At 30.3% G+C, this 22,597-nt stretch overlaps 1 protein-coding gene across 1 annotated transcript in view; it reads right to left on the bottom strand.

Annotated features, from left to right (window-relative positions):
- The window catches only part of Phum_PHUM577940 (uncharacterized protein), a gene marked incomplete at both ends in the record, with an annotated part of 53,420 nt that extends 31,160 nt beyond the window's left edge, over positions 1-22,260 (bottom strand). Inside the window, 2 exons of the mRNA XM_002432196.1 lie at positions 21,971-22,102; positions 22,239-22,260. Of these exons, the coding sequence (XP_002432241.1) occupies positions 21,971-22,102; positions 22,239-22,260 (154 nt within the window). The remainder of the gene's footprint in view (positions 1-21,970; positions 22,103-22,238) is intronic.
- Between the last annotated feature and the right edge of the window lie 337 nt (positions 22,261-22,597).

Genomic DNA, 22,597 nt, shown 5'->3' with positions numbered 1-22,597 from the left:
GCAAAACGTCGACAAAAATTATTTTCGCCGTCGTAAAAAATTAAAAAAAAAAAAAAAAAAAAAAAATATGCATATACATATAAAAGCAATGACGATAGCAGCAGTAGTAGTAGTAATGATAATAATAATAATAATAATAATAATAATAATAATAATAATAAAACGACGATAAAAAAAAAAAAAAATTTGTTTTATTTCAAGCAACGTTTCGTATTTTGCATAATCAAATTCATTTTTGGAATCTGTCGTGTCGTTCCCTACACAAACATTTTCCAGCTCACGAGAGCGAGCGCACGCGCACACACGCGCACACACACACACACACACACACACAGACAAATACGATTCCCTCAAAGATATAAAAATAAATAAAATTTACAAATTCCAATTTATTATTCAAAAGGGAGGAAAAGAGGGAGGAGGAGGAGGAGGAGAAAAAAAGAAAAAAAACATCAGAAAAAACCTTTTGCCAAAAAAAAAAAAAATAGTTGGATATAGTCGTTTATTTTAAGAGGTCAAAGGTCAAAAAACGTCACGACAAATTTTGTCTTTTTTTCTTTTTTTCTTTAAAATTTTCATGGTAAACACAAGAGCACGTATTGGACGCGCGTAAATTCCACGGCGATGATTTCTCTTTCTCTCTCTCTCTCTCTTACTGTCATCCTATTCTCTCTTTCTCTCTGTCTTCCTATTCTCTCTCTCTCTCTCTCTTCTCTCCCAGAGTTCAAGTATTAAAATAATTTTTTCATTTTTGTTTTTTTTTTTAACCACCCTTAACCAGGTTTTCATTTAAAAAAAAAAAAAAAATTTAATAAAAACGTCTATTGTGTGTCGGAAATTAAAAGAAAAAAAAAAAGTCATTTCTTTTTTTTTTTTCAATAACAAAAAAAAAAAATTTTTTTTTTTTCGCCCTTTTCGACCCCAACTTCCGGTTCTTTCGTGGAACTAGAATTTCTATTTATTTTTTTTTTTTTTGTTTTTAATGAACGTGAATGGATCAAAACAAAAAAATTATTATTTTTCCATCGATATTTTCTCATTTATGAAACTACAAAAATAAATAAATTTTCCCGAATCGATTCGCTTCCGCTTTTTGTTTTTTGGGGGGGGGCTTTGTTTAATAATAATTTTTATTATTAAATAAGGCCCTCAAACGAAAATTCTCACGCTAATTAAAATAATAAAATTTTATTTTTTTTTTTGGGAAAAATTTTTTTTTTTACGAAAATAATTTTTTCAATTTTTCTTTCTTTTGTCGATACCGTTGTGAGAAAATTTTTTTTTTTTTTTTTCTTGAAAAATGACAGGAAGAAAGAAAAATATAGTGAGGGGGGAAGGGAGGGAGGGAGGGAAGAAAAAAAAGAAAAAAATGAAAACCAAATATGTATTACAGGAAACTGTTAGCTTCAGATAAAACGAGTAAATTTAGCTTAAAGAATTTTTTCGAACGTTTTGCAAGGGGGAGAAGAGGGAGGCGGGAAAAAAAAAACGGCGATAAATTATTATTGTCGGAAGAGATAGATAGAGAGAGAAAGAAAGAGGGATAGATTTAAATAATAATAATAATAGAAACCTTTGTGTCTGGAAAAATTGCTCTTTCACTCCTAACTTCATTACGGTTTATAAACCGCCGGTTTTTTTTTATAAAAAAAAAAAAATTTTTTGACGCGCGTTCTAAACCGTTCGCATTAATCGACTCGTTATTTTTTTTGTCTGTTCTCTTTATCACGTTCACCTTTTTTTTTTTTTTTTTTTTTTTTTAAAAAATTAAAGTCAGAAAATTTCAATTTTATTTTAAAAACCGAAGGGAGAAAACCTTTCGAAGGTAGAGTAAAAAAAAATAAAATAAAAAATAATAAAAAAGGTAGAAAAGCACGTGAAAATATCTTTTAAACGAATCAAACGTTTCGTACATATACTCTATGACATACATTTTTAATAGAGAGAGAAAGAGAGAGAGAGAAAAATGGAGGAAACTAAACAAAGCGGAAAACTCTTACGTAATTTTAAATTTACATTTTCTCCTTCCAAGTTTTTTTCCGTAGTTAATTAAAGACATTTTTTTCGGTCAATTAAATAAACTCGAGTTAAATCGTTTAAGTTTGTAAAAATTAACTAAAAAAAAAAAAAAATTTGACACAACTTTGTTTGAAATTAGAAAAAAATTAAATAAAATTTAAAGCCGAAAAGTTTTTATCTTTAATTTTTGAAGCGCTAATTTATCCTCCTCTTCCCCTCTCCCTCCTACTCCCCCCCCCCAAAAATGACGCTTTCAGTTTTTTTTTAAGTACAAATATGCGACAGTCTGAAAACGAATTTTTCACGAAAAGTTTTTAAAACATTTTTTTCTTTTTTTTTTCTTTTTTCCCGTCATTGCCTTATCTCAACCGGCACAAACATGCATAATTTTTTTTTTATTAAACAATAAAAAAATTTTCTCTACACCGAGCCGACCAATGAGAAATCCGATTTTATATTTCGACCAATCAAAAATTATTTATTACGACGCGAACGACCAATGGCGTGCGTGCCATCTACCACGACATATGACGTCACCTTCGATTTGATTGGACGATCGCCGAGTCCTTCGTCTTTTCGAATTTAAATACCGAACGGAAAAGATGGGCACGAGGGAAGGGAAGGAAAGGAAAAAAAAAAGGGTAACAGCGTAAACTTTCCGAGTTTTAATTGGGGGGCAGGAAGGGGGCTTGATTTTCATCCTACATTAATTTCAATTAAATTTGTTTATTTTTTTTATCACATCGTTTTGTTTTGTCGAATGCAAACAAAACCCGACGATGATCGCCGATGATGATGACGATGATGATAATGATGATGGTTAAAAAAGAGAATTAAAATTTACTTATTTTTTTTTTTTTCGCCGGGAAAACATTTTAATTAAACGACAAAAGTGCGACGGTTCTTTTTCATCTCGCCCCCTTCAAACGCAAAACGAAGAAAAAGAAAAAAAAAAAAAGAAAAATAAAGAAAACAAAACGAAATGAAAACAGAAAACGGAAAATAAATAAGTAAATAAATAAAAAAAGTACTGGAAAACAAATTAATTTGACGGAATTTTCATTTCCTTTAATTAAAATATGTTTAAATATATATATATATATATTTAAACACCCCATTTAAAAGTTTTTCTTTTTTTTGGGGAGGGGGGGGAGAGAGAGAGAGAGAAGGGAAAACCGATTTCCTTTTTCATAATTTGAATTAATTTTAAATTAAATTGTAAAATAAACATTTTAACATAAATTTAATGAGATTCCCCCAAAAAATAAAAAGAAAAAAGAAAAAGAAGAAAAGAAATAAAATAATAATAATAAAAATAAAAAAAATCGTTCGTAAAAAATTCTTTCTTTCTTTTTTACCCCTATTTTGTTTTTTTTTTCCCCAAAACTTTTCACGACCCTTTGCATTTCTTAATGTTTTTTTTTTTTTTCCAATTTGTTTTCCGATACTAATTAATATAAAATCTTTCATCAAATCATTTTTACCCTCTTTATAAAAACAACAATCGTTTGATTATGAGTTTTGCAAACTTTTGTCTAATTACATTAACCGCATTTAATACAAAAATAATAATAATAATAATAATAATAATAATAATAATAATAATAATAATAATAACCGAGAATATGGAATGGATGGATTACCCAAGGAGTGGTACAACCACATTCCAAGCCCGGTTACGACAGTAGGTCCATGCACAGTTCTATATGATCAACAAATCCACACTGATAGAACTGTGCCAGCTAACAAACCGGATATCATACTCAGGCATAATGGGGAAAAATGGTGTAAGTTAATTGAAGTATTCGAAGAACCGAAGAGGAGATAAACACCAGACAGCCAAAGAAGCAGACAAAAGGCTGAAATACAGAAATTTGGAAATTGAAATAACCAGGATGTGGGGAACAAAAACAGAAACGATTCCGGTCATCGTGGGAGCATTGGGAGCCATGCCACATTCAATGAAAGGAAATTTAAAGAAGATTATGAAGAACCTAAAAGAAGAAACCATCCAGGAAATCGCACTATGTGGGACGGCCCACATTCTTCGGAAAATATTATAAGTAGCACCACCGAAATTCGAGTATTTGTCCCTAAGGAATCGGGTAGAAACCTGGGATAAATACTTAAAAACCCCGACAAATAAGAGCCTTGTCGTGTTTAATAGTGGAAATAATAATAATAATAATAATAATAATAATAATTATAATTATAAATTCACAATTTAAATCAATCACGTGTGTACGCGATTGGCGACACGTGTGCACGTACGTAAAATACACCTTGGAGTGATTTAAATTTTCTTCAAATTTTCCAAAAAAAAAAAAAAAAAATTCGTTATTCTCTCGCAAAATAAAGAAAGACTTAAGACGCACAAACTTTTTCTTTTTAGTTTCTTCAACTTACTTAACTTTTCCAACATTTCCAACGAACAAGACAAAGTAACTAAAACTAAAACAGAAAAAGATTTAACGGAGAGAGGTGAGGAGGGGAGTTAAGGTAAGGGGGTGGAATCCTCGAGTTGTTACGTCACCAAATTTCCGTTCGACGTTATTATTAAATAAATAACGTAACGACGAATAGAATTTTTTTGTTCTTACCCCGCGAAAACACACTCCCTTCTTTCCCCTCGTCCCCCGAAGGTGGAAAAAACGATAATAACGTGAAAATTAATTAATTCATTTAGCGTAAATCACGCACGCACCACACCCACACACACGCAATAATTTTTTTTATAATAATATCGAATAGCTTCGTAACGTAAAATTTTCGAAAAAATTCGAATGCGCTCCTAAATCCATCGCGGGTCAAAAGTTCGACTCGAGTTAAATTTGTTACGTAAGAAATTAGTTCCAGTAATGAACTTGCTAAAAGGATTATTGTGTTCCACAAAAAAAAAAAAAAAAATTAGAAAAGAGAGAAAAAAAAAGTAGAAAAATAAAAACAACACAAAAAAAAAATTAAGAAAAAAAAACTTTGTCAAGTTTTTCTTTCCAAGAAAGCAACATCATAAAAAAAAAAAAAAGATTGAATTTCTTTTCTTTTCTCTCATCTCCCCTACCTCCTCACTTTTCCTCCCACGCCTTGGCCCTCAAAAAAAACACTTTTTTTTATTTATATATATAGAAGAATTATAAAAAAAAAAAAAAAATCTATTTTGAGAATTCAATAGTTGGTCGGTCGGTCGGTTGTTGTTGTTTTAATGTCACTACAACATAATTTTTTTTTTTTTAATGCTTTTCATGTAAACGAATTAATCAAATCAATCGGATTTAGCGTTATCATTTTTTATCGGATTTATCGTCTTTTCGAACTCATTTTGTTCGAACAACAACAACAACAACAGACAACAACAGACAATACAAAACTAAGTAAAAATAATCGCGGTTAAACATGTTATGTTTATATATCATTCGGTAACCATAAACTCTCGGTAAGTGAGTTAGCTAGCCAGCTAGCTAGCTAGCTAGCTAGCACCGTGGTAAACGACCCGTAAAACAAAATTTATTTATTTATTTTTTTTTGCTGACGTAATAAAAATTTTAACCGTCTTATATCCATCCTTCCGTCGTCGTAATAAACGGCAATAAAAGAAAAACTTTTAGGGTGTTTTCCCCCTCCTCCTCCTCCTCATCCTTATCCTTCTTCTGAACAAATATACTTATTTAAATTTATTGATACCCGACAACAACAACCAAAAAAAAAAAATACGTCGCGTGCCAAACGTATTGAATCGACATTTAAATTTTTACTTTTTACCACCCCTCCCCTCCCCCTCCTTATCCTTATCATCATCATCATCATCATCATGGATTTTTCTGAAAGTATTTCAACACATACGAAATCGAATACATTTAGTCTTCTAGAATTTTCTCTTTCGATCGTCATCAACCTTTTACTTTACTTTTTCCCCTCCTCCACCTCCTGTTCTTTTCTTTTACCCACAACTTTTCCTTTTTTTCTCTTTTTCCTTTTTATTATTATTATTTGCTCTCAACCTTTTTTCAAGAAAAAAAAAAAAAAATTCGTCAACTCGTTTTTTTCGCATTAAAAAAACTTTTAAAAAAAAAAAAAAAAGTTAAAACTTTAATTCAACCCTTTAATCCCTCAAATTCTCTCTATCTCTCTCTATCTTTTTCTCTCTCTTTAAATTTTCATGTTTCGTACTAATAATAATAATAATATTTTCCACGTTTTTTTTTTTTTTTTACTCTTTTCCACAAAAAAAAATTTTAAATATATATATAAAATTCGAATTCGTGTTCTCTCTCTATATTTTTTTTATTTAAATCCTTTTTCCGAATCCGAACAGGAAATAAAAAAAAATAAACTAAATAAAAATTACCCTTCTGAAAATTTTTTGAAATCCTTTTTTTTTTTTTTTTTTTTAAACATAAAACCTGCGTAAACCTGCGTACCTGCCTCTCTCTTTCTCTCTCTCAAAAAAAAAAACGTACAAAAAATGATTTTTTTTTTTTTAAATTGCAACGACAACGAAACATTCGAAAATGGCCCCTCCTCTCCCCCCCGGGCCTTGTGTAAAAACGCATCCATGGCACCCATTAGGAAAACCTCCGTTAATTATTATTATTATTATTATTTATTTATTTATTTATTTAATCGAATAGAATCGAATCGCGCCGCCAGGTGTTTTAAAAACATAAAATTTTATGTGAAATCCATTGAAAAACGCAACCGAAAATAAAAAATAAAAAATAAACTAAACCGGAAACGATGCATGTGTGCGTGAGTGCGTACGTGCGTGCGTGCGAATTAGAAAGAGAGAGAAAAAAAATGGCGCTTTTCCTTTCCTTTGAAACAAAAATTAAATTTAACTACAATAAAGAATCGGTGTATACAAAAAAACGAAAAGGAAAATTTTTTTCCATTTTCATTTTCATTCAGTCTGTCACGAACAATTTAAAAATCTCTCAACTCTTTTCTTTTTTTATTTACAAACAATCAGTTTTAAATAAAAGTTGTCAATTACCAAATTCCCTCCCCCCCTGTCTCTCTCTCTCTCTCTCTTTCTCTCCTATCGCTCTCTCTCTCTTTTTTTTCCTTGGAAAAAAAACGAAACGTACGACAAACGGCAAAAAAAAAAAAAAGGTTTTGAAAAACGCACTTTTCAAATTTTTTTTTCATTTTCTTATCCGACGCCGCAGGAACACATTCTTCTCTACCCCTTACCCATCCCGGGCTCCCACCGAATCCCTCTCCTCCCCTCTCCTCTCCTCTCGCCCTCTTTTTTCCATTCGTTTTCAACCGTGAAATAAAAAATGAGAAAAAACACTTCCAGGAAACATTTATTGGGTTAAAAAAAAAAAAAAAAAAAAAATACTAAAAACTGCCATTGTATTGATGACACCTATAAATAAGAAGAGAAGAAAAGCAACAAAAAAAATAAAATATAAAAAAAGGAAAAAAGGAAAAAAAAGGAAAATGGAAAAAAAGGAAAACAAGAAGAGAAAAAAAATAAAAAAAAAAAAAAAAGATGAAAGAAGAGATCTAATATATAAAAAAAAAAAAAAGAGCTTACAAACTTTTCGAATTTTCCTTTTCCTTTATAAAGAAAAAAGAGGAAAATCCGTTCGATTTTGTTTCTCTACTCTGCTGTTGCTGCTGCTGCTGCTGCTACAGCTCCTGCTACTACACCTTCTTCTACTACTACATAGCTACCGTTTGAAATAGGAAATACGTTTCCATGGTTAAAAAAAAAAAAAAAAAAAAAAATTATCAAACGTATTCAGAGTAGGAACTTCATTAGCATTTAAAAAGAATTTTTTTTTTTCCCCCGACTCGATTTGGAATCCCCTAAAAAAAAAAGGATAGGATAAGAGGAAAAAGAGCGGGGCGGGGAGAGGGGGAAGAAAGGGAAGACGAAGATGGGGAGGAGAAAAAAATTTCCCCCCCCCTCCTCCTTTCCCGTGAAATTGTGGTCAAATTGAAAAAAAAAAAAAGTATTAAAAAGTCAAATAAAAACCTTCTTTTAGTTTTTCCGCCCCCTCCCCTTCCCTCTCCTCTCCCTCCCGGGAAAAAAAAAAATTTTCAACGTTTCAAAAAAAAAAAAAAAAAAAAAAAAAAGGTTCGAATTTTATTCTTGATTACTACAAGCGAACTGTAACGTTTAATTGCTCTACTTTTAACGGTTTTTTTTTTTTTTTCTAAAAACCTTTTTCGTCGAAAACTTTTTTAAAACACTAAAAACCTTTTTTCGAAAAAAAAAAAAAAAAAAATTTTTTTTCTTCTTTTAAAAGGTTTTAAAAAGTATCAGGTACTCACAGACTGACTGACGAAGATTTCTTTTAGATTTTAATTTTCGATTTTTCAACCGGATACAGAAGCCCCCCCCTCTTCAATCTTTCAATTCAATCTTCCTTAAAAATTATCGTTAGAAAAGAATTAAAATGAGAGAAAATCATTAATTCAGAAATGAGAAGAAGATGAAGACATTTTTCGTGGGAGAGACGGGGGGAAGGAGGGGAAGAAGGGGAAGGGAACGATATAAAACAAGAGAGAGAGAGAGAGAGAGAGAGAGAGAAAGTTGAAATTTTAAAAGGTTTTTTTTTTTAAATTGATCGCTTGGCAACGAAAACTCCGACAGACTTCAGACAGATTTTTGAGAAATGAATTTGAGAATGGGGAGAAGGGGGAGGGGAGAGGGAAGGAAAAAGATAACCGTGAATGATAACACGCGTAACGGAAATACTAACTAAAACAAAAGAAGAAGAAAAACGAGAAGGAAAAAAAAAAAAAAAAAAGAAACAGACGAAAAAAAAACGGTTAGATAAGAAAATGATAATGATAATAATAATAATAATAATAATAATGATAATGATAAGAGAAATTTCAAAACGTTTTCACAACCCCCAAAAACTTTTCCATTTTCGAGGAAAATTAACGAAATACCAACGGAAACAAAAAAATAAAAAAATGGAGGAAATTTTTTACATTTAAAAAATAATAATAATAATATTTTTGAACCTTTTTCACTTGAACCTTTTTAAAAAACCTTCTGCTAGATTTTCAATCGTGAAAATTCTCAATAATAATTTTCAATGAGTTTCGACTTTCCCACCCCCCGTCCCCGTTTTTTTCTTTCGAAAAACTTTAAAGTATTTTTATTTTTTCCAAGATATTATCCGTCGCGATTTTCAGCAGAAGAAGTAAAAAGAAGTAATGATGATGATGATGATGATGATAATAATAATAATAATAATAATAATAATCTTTTGACTTTTTTTGGAAAAAAAATTTTTTTTTCCTCCTTTTCTTCGATTCATTTAAATTGATTGAAAAAGTTTAAAAATTTTTTTTTTTTTTTTTTCTCCCCAAACGCACAAGAATCGCAGTAGGAAAAAAAAAAAAAAAAGAAAATTCAGCTTTTCCAAAACTTTTAAAAACTCTCCCCCTCTTTTTTTCCTCCTTCCCCCTCCCCTCTCTCTTACTCTCTTCAAAAGTTTTATTCATGCTTTTCCAATATTATCATACGCGTATCGCCATCGTTTCGATACGAAAAAAAAAAAAAAAAAATACGTAACAATTAAAATTCACCTATTCCTCTCCCCCTCCCCCCTCTTATCTTTCTCTCGTAATGGAGGCCATTGTAAAAAAAAAAAAAATTTTTCCATCGAGATTAAAAAAATAATAATACGTCGAATTTTCCAGAAACAATTTTTATTCATCACACGACGTCGATTCGAACAATCAAAACAAATTTCGAAATGGAAAAAAAAAAAGAGTAATGTAACTTCATTCTCTCTTTCTCTCTCTCTCTCGCACGCACACATTTTCCACACTTTTTCTTTTCAACTTTTCATAACCTCGTCCCCCGTCCCCCTCTCCTAATCACTAAAATTTCCATTATCATAATTTCCAACGGTCTTGAATTAAAAAGTTAAATATCACCGAACGAAACTGATTAATGGCGTGTGTGTGGGGGGCTGGGGGGCTGTGTGTGTGGGGGGCTGGGGGGCTGTGTGTGTGCACGCGCACGTGGATTTGTCACATGAATATGACGAAAAACGAATTTTACAAAACTTTTCCAATGTAAAGCAATCCTTCACGCGCACGCGCACGCATTTTGTCAGGTTTAATCTTTTTACGTGATGGAAAATTTTATTACCCTCCGCGGTACGATTTTCCGGTTCGAGATTAAAATCACGCGACGATTAACCCTTGATAACGTCAAATCCAAAAACGAAGGGAAAATGGAAAAAATTATCAAAATTTTCAGATTTGAATTTTGAGGCGAAGAGACAAAAGAAAAACGAAACCGGAAACACCGAATTTTCTTTTTTTTTAACGAACGGAAAAACGCGGGAAAAAAATTTTTTTAAAAATGTCGAAATATTTTTACGGTTTAAATCGTATTAAAACCTTTTCGGGCATCCACTCTCTCTCTCTCTACCTCCTACCCCCCGCAGCCGCAGCCGCCACGGACGCTTTCACCCTTTTATAACCCTACTACTCCTCCTCCCACCCCCCTCTGCCGGCAACATTCACGTTTATTTCAACTTCCAACTTTTAAATTGTTTTAAAAAAAAAAAAACATTTTCGTGGATGGCAGACAATTCGAGAAAATTTTCGTGGAATAAGAAATAATTATAAGTTAGAGAGAGATAGAGATAGAAAGAGAGTATATTCTTGAGGATGGTACATTTGAAATTTTCCATTTTATTCCACGAAATTATCATTATTCGAAACTTTAATTTTTCCGAGAGAGACAGACAGAGAGAGAGAGTGAGAGAGAAAACAAAGAGTAGACATAAATAATAATAATTTTTTTTTTTTCCTTTTGTTTCGGTTGTTACTTAATTGAATTAAAATAAAAATGAAACAATTTTGCGACGCATAAATATTAATTTAACAACCACAAATAGTTTTTTTTACTTTTACTTTTTACAAATTGATACAATTAAATCTAGCAAAAAAAAAAAAGAAAGAAAAACACAAAGCGAGAGAGAGAGAGAGAGAGAGAGAGAGAGAGAGAAAGATGTTGAAGGAAAAGAAGAAGAAGAAGGAGAAGAATAAGAAGCAGGGGGGGGGGGAAAAGAAGCGAGAATTTAATTTTTTGCTAACGTTTTTTTTTGTTTGTTTGTTTTTTAACGAAGAGCAGCAAATTACGTCGATAAACAACTGCGGACAACCAACGAAACAACCAACAATCGACAACCGACAAAAATTAACACTTCAAATCAAGCCGTCTCACGAAAAGGTTATTATTTATTTTCGATCTGACATAAACAAAAATAGATCCCCATTTCAATCTCCGGACGTTTATGTGATTTATTGCTCCCCCCTCCCCTCTCCCCCATTTTTTTTTTTTATCAATTACGAAAATCCGCATTTGATTTTTATTGTAACTTAAACGTTAAAAAAAAAAAAATAACAATAATGACGATAACGATAATGATAATAATAAAACCAATAATTCATCTTCTTTTTTTTATGATTACGACCTTAAAACTAAAATGGCTACCTCGAACGCTTTTTATTATTATTATTATTATTTGGTAGAAACTAGTAGAGTAAAAAAAATTAATTCACTACGAATCACTTTTAAACAACAGATTTTTTTTCTTTTTTTTTTATATTATACGCGAGTGACACAATTCACTCTAAAAAAAAGTTTTTCCCCCTTCACTACTTAAACTTCACGACTCCCTGCCCCTCCCCCCCTTTTCTTTTCGTCGTACGTCACTTCCGCTTTGTCCGCAATAAATTTCCGACAATGCGGAAATGCCGCGAATTCATATTCAAATACCACAAAACTCGATCAGACGACGAATGACGAAATTTTCTCACTCACAGACACAATGCAAACAACAACAACAACAACCGAACAAAACTAAACTAAAACATAACAATAATAATAATAATAATAATAATAATAATAATAATAATAATAATAATAATAATAACAAACAACGCGAAATTGAACGCCGCGAAAAACTTCCGCGCAAAAATTTTTGTTGTTTCGTTCGCGAACCCGATTCGACGTTTGAAACCAGAAGATTTCGTTCGAAAGCGACGGTGGCGACGCGCACCCTCATCCCCTAATACACAAGCGCATGACTTTTTATCAACAAATCAGGTTTTGTATTTTATAATTTTTTTTTTTTTCGTTTTTCATCCCCGTAAGTAATTTTTTTAATTAAATAATAATGATAACGATAACGATTATTATTATTATTATCATCACGTGTCAGGTTCAAACCTTAGAAAAGCTCAACCCCCTTTAAAAAAAAAAAAAAATTGTAATTAAAAATCATTTAATTATTTAAAAAACTTATTATTTTGATTTAAGTACTTCATCTTAATGAATTATACCGTCCTTTTTTTTTTTTAAAACCCTACTCGTTATTTTCTCGAGAGAAAGAGAGAGAGATAGAGAGAGAGAGGGATAAGTATATATCTATATAAAAAGGATCATGATAATAATAATAATGATAATGATAATGAAATAAATAAAATAAAAGATCGGAAAATTTTCTCAACGCGATTCAACGAATAAGCGATTGAAATTATTACATCACCGTTAACGAAACACATTAATAATAATAATATTAGTTTTTTTTTCTTGAAAACGATCCTGCTACTCCTCCTCCTCCTCTACTCCCCCCGCCACCCCGACCACCAGACCAGAAAAACTCTCATTTTTCCAACCTTAAACAACAATTAATTTCTTTTACGTTGATGATCATTTCAATTACTCATACGAATTACCTTTGATGATGATGATAATAATAATAATAATAATAATAATAATAATAATAATAATAGAATAATTATTTCCGTTACGTTCGAACGTAATAGAGAATAAAATTTATATGGAAATTTAACGGTGCGGACGATTATTATTATTATTATTATTATTATTAAACAAAACGAAAATTTTTCTACGTTCGAATTTTTCCCGTCGCGAAAATTTTCGCATCCTCCAAGATTTTCCAACGTTTGAGCAAATGAATTCGAGCCACGACGGAAAAAAAAAAATTAATTTTTATTTCGTCGTTTTATTAATACAAAATGGCGGTTCTCTCCCCGCCTCGGTGGAAAATTCGCGGAAACGCGTCCGACGGCAAAACGGCCGACGATGGATTCTCAACAAAAAAAAAAGAGACGATCATTATTATTATTTTTTCCAAATTAATTGAAAATGGCAACGTTTGATTATACAATAATAATAATAATAATAATAATAATAATAATAATAATAATAATAATGATATTTTCCTCCCTTTGATACGTCGTCACTTACTTTAATTAACAATAACCGCGTCATCGACTTTTTTGTTTCGTTTTCTACTCTTGTATTTCATTTTTTCATTTTTTTATTTTTTTTTCCCCAACGACGACAATTCAATAAATAAATAAAACACAACAACACACACGCACGCAAAAAAAGTGGGGGGAAAAGGGGGGGGGGGGGAGAGAGAAAGAAAGAGAGAGGAAATCGAATAAAGTCATTAAAGTCATTTTTTTTTCCTTTCTTCCTCCGAGGGTATAAAAAAAAAAAAAAAAAAAAAAAAAAAAATAGTTTTCCCATTTTGCCGGAAAACAAAAAAAAAAAAAAAATCTCTATGAAAAAAAATGATGATGAATTGGGCGGGGGGGGGGGGAAAGAAAGAGAGAAAAAAAGACACGTTTGTTATTTATGATAATAGTTGGTAAAAAAAATAAAAAAATAAAAAATAAAAATAAATCGTTATGTGTAAAAATTTTGTTTTGAAAATATTTTATCCTCCCTTCTTTCGAACCACCCCGCCCCCCCAAAAAAAAAACATTTTCCGCGGCGACGAAATTTTCCGATACATTATAAACGCGAACGAATTGGAAAACTCTCACGACGAGACATTTTATTGACACGTTATTTCAAAAAAAAAAAATTAAATAAATATTCGAAAGATGCGAAAAATTTTTAATTACTCCTTGTAAAAAAAAAAAAAATTTCCCTGCATTTTTCCGCGTATTATTATTATTATTATCATCATCATTACACTTTGTATAATGTTCGTTACCCTTTGTTGTAGCCTGAGTAAAAATATTTTTAAAAAAAACTATTCGAAAAGGTCAAAGAAAGGAAGACAGAGAAAAATTCACCTTTTTTTTTTTTGTTCGTCTGCTAGTGATTTAAACCGACCGAAAGGTTTTTTTTTTTTTTTCCTTACTGTAATAAAACACTTTCTTCAAATTCTTCTCTTTTTCTCAGAGGCAATTTTTCAAATATAAAATTCAGGCCGGGGGGGGGGGGAAACTAAATCAAACTTTGAGTTGAAACCGAAAAAAACTTTTTATGCTTTACGGCATTCTCGTAAGCTAAATTAGGGGGGAAAATAAAGAAAAATAAAAAAATCAACGTGGTACCTACCGAACAACACAAGAACGAACCCATCGAATCATTATCGGATAGAAAAAAAATCCAGGTAAGCAGAAAAAATGTTTAGAAAAACTCACCTGCAACAAACGAAAAAAAAAAAAAAAAATAATAATAATAATAATAATAATAAAATTCCAAAATTTTCTCGAAACACAAGAGTATAAATTTACAATTAGAAACAAACAAAAAAAAAAAAAAATACGTGCGCCTTAAAAAAAAAAGGAAAAGGAGAAGGAAAAATTATTAATTTTAAATATCTTCTGCTGCTGCTGCAAAAAAAATAAATCAAATTTCAAAAAGAAATAAAAATAATAATAATAATAAAATAAAAAAAATAATGATGACGTCATAATAGTAAGTAAATCTTCTTTTGAAATTTATTATAATTACGAACCTTATCACACCGGATATTAATACTCAACCTCCTCGATTCATCACCTTTTCTTGCAGGTACACGTGCACCCCCTACACTTAATTCACACTTAAAAAAAATACACGTGTCATTATATCGCAACGAAATGTGTTTGTTACCACCACCACCACCACCCTCATCATCATCACCATAACCACCACCATTACCACCCAACAAGCAATTAAAGTTCGTAATATCTCCTTTCCTCCCTTGTACGAAATAAAAAAAATCCTTCGAGAAAATTTAACGAGCCATGTAAGACATTTTTTCCCCTTCCCCCCATTTTTTTGATGACACAAAAAAAAATGTCGTCAACGTATATTTCGTCTTACGTCGAAATAATTAGACTCTCTCGTCTTTTTAACAAAAAAAAAAAAAATGGAAAAAATTTCAACGCGAAATACGAGAATCGTATTTCAAACGACGACGACAACAACAACAGCAACAACAGCATCAACAAGGACAGCAGGAAAAAAAAATATAATTTTACAGGTTTTAAAAATTCTCGATGACGAAAAATCCCAAACGAAAGAAAATAAATAAAAAAAATAAAAAAATAAAAATAAAAAATTGAAAATCTTATTTTCGTTCCTTTTTTTTTCTTCTCCTTTTTTTTTAAAAGAAAAATTTGCTTCAGGTATTTCAATAACTTTACATAATATTGAATTTTCATCGGGGAGAGATGAAAGAGAGAGAGAGAGAGAGAGAAAGAGAGTGAGAGAGTAAGAAGTAAAAGAAAACCGAGGGGCAGAAAGAAGAATTCGTTTGAAAATTTTACAAACTTTTAAAATTTTGCCTTTTTACCTTTTTACCACCTCCCCTCTCCCTCCCCTACCCCCTACCCCCGTTTTTTCTTCTTCCCAAAATCGTCGCAAAAAATTTTCATTTTTTATTTTTCTTTTGGTTTTCTTTTCCTTTTGTTTTTTTCGTTTTGGTTTTTCCAACCCGGCAATAAAAAAAAAGAAAAAAATTACCAACGAAAGATTACCGACCGAAAAATTATAATAATAATAATAATAATAATAATAAACAAAGATAAAAAAACCTAACGTAATTCTGCTGCTGTTGTTGTTGTTGTTGTTGTAGATTTGAGACTTAGTAGTCCGACCTTCCAACAAATAAGACGACGGGGAAAAATAAGGTTAGAGGTCAGATATCTCTAGGAAAAGAGGTTAATGTGGTCACCTTAAGATTTATGGTAGGAAAAACCCCTCGGTGGAAACTTTCTGTCTTTCTTTCTTTCTTTCCTTCTTTCTCTTTCTATCTTTCCACTCTATCAACCTCGGAAAAAGGTTTTTTGTTTAAAATTAAATTTTAGAGAGAGAAAGAGAGAGAGAGAATCAAAAAAAAATTAAAAAATAAAAATACATTTGTAATTTCTTTTTTTTGCACCGGCCGTTCTTTCTTGAACGAAATCCGTTCGCATATTTCCTTTTCCGCCTTCTTCTTCTTCTTCAAGTATCAAAAACTTTTTCGAAGACAAGAAGCGAACGAACGAACGTTAAACCAATAATAATATTATTGTTATTTTTAAGGGTTGGTTTTTGAAAAATAAATTACTTCAATAAATTCATAAATCACTCTCTCTTTCTCTCTTTCCTTCGGGTCGTTCTTTCCTTTTTCTTCTTGTTTGTTTAAATTTTCCATTCTGCCGAATAAATGAACGAGAGAGAGAGAGAGCGATCCGTCGTTTTTCCTTCGAATTTTCCCAAAAAAAAACCTTTTTTCCAACAAATATATACCTTCGGCATAAATTAACTTGGAAAATTACCATTTCCTACCTTTTTTGTAGTAGTAATAATAATAATAATAATAATTGGTAATTAAAAATTTTCAAACCTCAAGCGTCACACGTTCAGTTCTGTTTTCCCCTCCCTTCCCCCCACAAAAATAATAATAATAAATATTCAAATGATTAATCCATGCGCGAGGTAGAAACCAAATGAAATTTTACTTATTTGGCAAAATTTAATTTAATTTAATTTTAAAAAAAATGACGGTTATTGTGATGATGATGATGATGATGATCGTGACGATTTGAAAAAGGAAAAGAATACAAAGAAAGAGAGAGAGAGAGAGAGAAAGAAAAATTTTCCATAGAAGAAAAAATAAAAAATTATTATTTTTTTCCGATTGAAATTCAAACATTCATTGCTTGAAATTTTTCATTTTTTCAAGTAGAATTTTCCAAAACAAAGAAAACACGGCACTTTCTCTCTCTCTCTCTCTCTTTCCTTTTTCCCCTCCCTATTAAATTATATTTCACGCCATTTTTTATTTTTTTATTTTTAATCGTTAACTTTTATTGCAATCGTGATATGATATTATTTATTTGTCGCTTAACGAACGATTTTCCCTCTTCCCCCATCGTCGATTAATCATCAAACGCAACCCGTGTGCGTGTGCGTGTGCACAACGATAATTTTACGTCATTAAATTTTTTGATTGATCTTTTTCCGATCCGCGCGAAACCCATAAAAAAAAAAAACGATAATAATAATAATGAAAATTTTGAGCAATTAACGATTTTTAATTTTTTTTTCTCCTCCGCAAAACGCCTTGCGAAACGTGATTATACTATTTTTATACATCAAATAAAAATGTCCGATAACGTTTATTTGTTATTTCGTATAACAAAAAAAAAAAAAATTTCTCTTCGACACGAATTTTCCGGGAGGAAATGAATGAGTCTCGCGATCATCGTCGATTTTTTTATTATCATTATTATTTACATAAACGTCATCAAACAAAGAAAAAAATAAAATAAAATTTTCCAAACGGCGACGATAAATTTACCTGTGGTTGAATTAAAAAACTGTCCGACTGTAAAATTTATACATTTTTTTCTTTCCCTCCTTGTTTGTTTGTTTGTTTGTTTTCTTTGTTTGTTTGTGTAACCGAAGAAAGAAAGAAAGAAAAATGATTGACCGTCTTTGTCCTCGATTAAGTTTTCCGATAAATTATCTGTCGATATTCAAATAGAACAAAAAAAAAAAAAAAAAGATGGAGAAAGGAAAGAAAATCGACGCGTAATATAAACACGCACACGCACGCACGCACAAACAGTAAAATAAATTTTAAAACGAAAATTTCCCTCCAGGTCGTACCTGAATAATTATCATGTAGAAATTTTCGATTTTGTACGAATAATTAATTAAAGAAAAGAAAAGAAAAACCGCGAATAAAAATGTTTTTTTTTTATTTTACGTAACGAAAATGCAAATTCACATAAATCTCTCTTTCTCTCTCTCTCTCTCTCTCTCCCCGTTTAATCCGCCACTTACCAAAAAAAAGTACAGGGATAAACCTTAAACCGGGCGCGAGCAACAAAAAAAACGAAATGTTTATCTTTAATAAGTTTAACAAAAGAAAAAAAAAAAAAAAATCTTCTTCTACATTTTTAAGTGGATTTCATTTAAAAAGCGTTAAAAAAAAAAAAAGTATTCCAAGTTATAAAAGAAATCCTTCTTCTTCTTCCTCTTTTTCATCTTCTTCATCTTCATCTTAAAGAAGTAGAAATAGAAGAAGTAGAAGAAGAAGTAGAAGAAGAAGTAGAAGAAGATTTTTTCATTCATTCTATTTTCCGAAATGATATAAATCGCTAAGCATAATTCTTAACTTTAAAACTCTTTAAAGTCGAATGGATGAGAAGGAAAGAAGGAAGGAAAGAAGGAAAGAAGGAAAAGAGAGAGAGAGAGAGAGAAAAGAAAATTTTTTTTTTAAAACTTGAAAGTAAAAAAATTTTCCTTCCGTTCGAATATTTTTTTTTTTTTCTTTTAAGATGCGGAAAGTAAATTATCAGAACGCGAGTCCTAAAGATAAAGTGAATAAAAAAAAAAAAGAAATTTCACTTTTCGTCTTTTAAGAAAGATAGAAAGAGAGAGAGAGGAGGTATTCTGAAAAAGCATAATTTCATTTAAAGAACAACGTCATCATCATCATTTTCTTCTTCCACGATTGGGATGACGCGACGCGTGAATTTCAAACACTAAAATCGAAAAAAAAAAAAAGAAGAAAAAAAACGTGGCGGCAACAACAAACGACAACCACGATTTGCGCATGAGCCAATCAATATTAAATTAGGGTCAGGCAAAAAGATGTCAGGAAAATTCTAAAGCTTTTCATTTTTAGCATTTTCTGACTTTCTTTCTCTCTCTTCCTCTTTCTTTCTCTTTCACTCCAATTCAATTTTCTATCCTTTTTTTTTTTTTAAATTTTCCCTTTTTTCTCTCTCTCTTTCTCTCGTGCTTTTTACATTTTTGTGTTTTTGGATATTTGAAACTCGTGAGCCAGATGTCACTGTCGTCATCTCATTTTTATTTTTCCTTTGAAGGAAAATATTAATAAAAATACGTCAAGACCTTATTTAAATAAATAAATAAAACGCAACCGAAACAAGTCAAAAAATAAATAAATAAATAAGTAAGTAAAAGACGTAAATTTATTTTTTTTTTTGTTTTTTAATCACCCACGCAAAATTTTTATATAAATCGATCACGTGATTCAATAATCCGACTATTAATATAAAAACGAAAACGAAAAGAAATACAAGAGTTGGAAAAAAAAAAAAAATTGACGTGACGTTCTGTTCAAACCGGCTTTTTTTCCCCATAATAATAATGATAATTATTATTATTATCATCACGATAATAATAATACTAAAAATTTTAAAAGGGATGAGCGCCTCTACTTTTGACGATAAGGCAATTTCAAATCCCTTGACGTGAAAAATAATATAAAAAAAATTTTTTTACTTTCTTTCTCTTTCTCTCTCTTCCCGCCCCTCTTTCTTTAAATCTCTCTCTCTCTCTCTCTCTCTCTCTCTCTCTCTCTCTCTTTTTATCTCATCCAGAAAATTCTTCGATGTAAACTTGTTTCCCCCCCCAAATTTTGAAATTTTAAATTTTTTTAACACGGAAATTACAAAAAAATTATTACAATTCAAATCCCAAGCTTATTATTATTATTATTATTATTATTTCGAACTTGACGCCAACTAATAAATAAATAAATAAATAATGATGATGATGATGATGATAAACCTTTAGAAACAGTTTGAATATTTTTTTTTTGTTTTCCACGTGAACGTAAATTTCATTGCGCGACAAAAAAAAAAAAAAAGAAAATTCAATAACGTAAATCTTATCTACTTGGAAAATTTCATAAACGACATTTTTCCCTGTTTCCCTTTTCCCTCTTTCTTCATTTTATTCTTTAATTCTTTAACTTCCTTTCGCAACCTTTTTTTTTTTGGGGTTTAAAAAAAAAAATGAAAAGAAATGATGGAAAAGAAGATGATGAAAAGTTTAAAAAAAAAAACCGAAATGAAAATTTTCAAAAAAAAAAAAAAAAAAAAAAATACCAACCGGAAATCACATCCGTGAAAAAAAAAAGAAAATTTCCCTGGCATTTATTTAAAAGCAATAAAAAAAGGTAAAAAAAAAAAAAAAATTATCATCAACCTTTTTTTAAAACTGATAAAAAAGGAAAAAAAAAAAAAAACAACAACAACAACCATTGAAAGGATTTTTTTGAGCAGAAGAAAAAGGTAGAAATTTTTTTTTTGAAGTCTATAAAAAGTAGGTAGAGTGGTGGGAGGAGAGGGAGGAGGGAGAGAGAGTAGGAGAAGGAGGAAAGGGAGGAGGAGCAAAGGTATTTTTTTTCGAAATCAAATTTTCAAACGGTTTTTTTTCGGTTTTTTTTTTTTGAAAACGACCGATTTCGAATTTCTAATCGTAAACCACGCGTTACGCACCCGTTACGCACGCGTTACGCACGCACATCGGATCGAATGCGTAAAAAAAAAAAAAAAAAAAAAAAGTTATTTTCGGGCAAAGAACCAAAATGTTTGAGCAAAATTATTAAAAGCAGTAGACGCGCTGTAGAAAAAAATAGAACGAACGCCATTTTTTTTTTTTTTTTTTAGTTTTTTTTTTAGTTTTTTGACGTTGCCAATCTTATAAAAAAAAAAAACCGATAAAATTTTTTTTTTTTTTTTGGGGGGGGGGAATTTTATCGATCGATCCATCGATCTATCGATTTGATTTCTTATAACTTTACGACCGATTAGATTTTATCGTTTAAAAAAAAAAAAAAAAAATTTTCTTTAGTAATCGAGAAGAATAGAAAAGCGAAAAATAATAATAATAATAAAAAAAAAAAGAAAAAAAAGGTCGGCTATACGAAAAATAATCGATGCGTAGGCGTCCCGCTGCTCTCGCTTCTCCTGCTCCTGCTGCTGTTGCTCTTTAAGATTTTTTCTTTTTTTTTTTTTTTTTTTTGTTTGCCAACGTTATCGATAGACCGCCATTGCGTCATAAACATATTTATTACGACGACGATGATGACGTTTTCGCGCGCGCGTAAAATTCTTTAACCCGACATGCGACGGGATTTAATTTAATTTAATTTTTTCTTTTCTTTTCGCCGAACGAAACTTTTTTGTTTTTTTTTTTCGAAATGTTAGTTTTCTTTCCCCTCCCCCCTTTCCTCTCTTCTTTCCTTTCTCGAAATCGTCGCTGTTGGTTTTTTTTTTTTTTTTTTTTGGTTTTAATTCCCCGACGCGAGACACGAAATAAAAGCCCCGCGGAGAAGACATTTTTTTTTTTTTTTTTTTTTTTTAAATTCCTTTTTTTTAACGACCCAAATTATACTATTAACAAATAAATAATTAACTTTTCTTTTCTTTTTTTTTTTGGGAGGGGGGTGGCGGCCATTTTTTAAAAAATTCAAAAACTTTTTTATTTCCTACAAAACTTTTTTTTTTTTTTTTTCGTTGACATACGCAATAATTTCAATTTAATTATTATATCATATTATTATTATTATTATTTTATTTTATTTTAATGTGAAAAATTGTGCCAGGCACAAACTGAACTAGGTTAAATTATTATTATTATTATTATTATTTCATTTTTTATGCGTATTCCCGGAAAATAAATAAAATAAAAAAAGGGAAAAAGATTTTTTCCGTCCTCGTATGTTTGTTGTTTGTTTATTTTTTTTTACGAAGATTTCAATTACTATTATTATTATTATTATATTTATCGTGAGTTTAATGATTTTTCCCGGGGGTGAGGTTGAGGGGAGTGAGGGAAAAATTGATAAGGAAAAGTAGTAGTAGTAGTAGTAATAATAATAATAACTCTGTTACTCACCTAACAAAGCTTGAAAAAGTCGAGATTTGAATATTCTAATAACTCTCTCGATGGCTAATCTTAGCTGTTTATCCTGAGGCCTCGTCAATTTCGAATGATAATCTTCTAATAATTCCAAAGCACGATGTGCTTCTGAAACGTGAAACGAAATTATTCAATTATTATCATTATTATCATCATTATCATTATTGTTATTACCGCTACCATCGTAGTCGTTAATAATAATAATAATAATAATAATAATAATTTTTTTTTTTTATTTTATCACGATTTTGACATCGTTTTCCCATTCATTTCGTTTTTAATAATAAATAAATAGTAATAAAGTGATTAAGTCGAGGAGATCACTCCAGGGAAGGGATTCCCCTCCTTTTTTTTTTTTTAAATAAAGTTAATAATCAATAAAATATTAATAATAATAATAATAATAATAATAATAGTAACAACAACAACAACAATAAAACGTAACTAAAAAAAAAAAATAAATATTATTAAATATTTTTTTCCAAATACTACTGTTTTCTTTTTTTATAAATAATAATTTACTATCGTTATTTTAATTATTATTATTATTATTATCAACTTGAAATTGTAATCGAACGAAAAAATAAATATGGCGCGCGAGTT

This window comes from Pediculus humanus, genomic scaffold (genome assembly GCF_000006295.1).
Source record: "Pediculus humanus corporis 1103172108307 genomic scaffold, whole genome shotgun sequence".
NCBI classification, from domain to species: domain Eukaryota; kingdom Metazoa; phylum Arthropoda; class Insecta; order Psocodea; family Pediculidae; genus Pediculus; species Pediculus humanus.
Note: the sequence above shows the minus strand (reverse complement) of the source record. Positions and strands in the feature narration are given on the sequence as shown.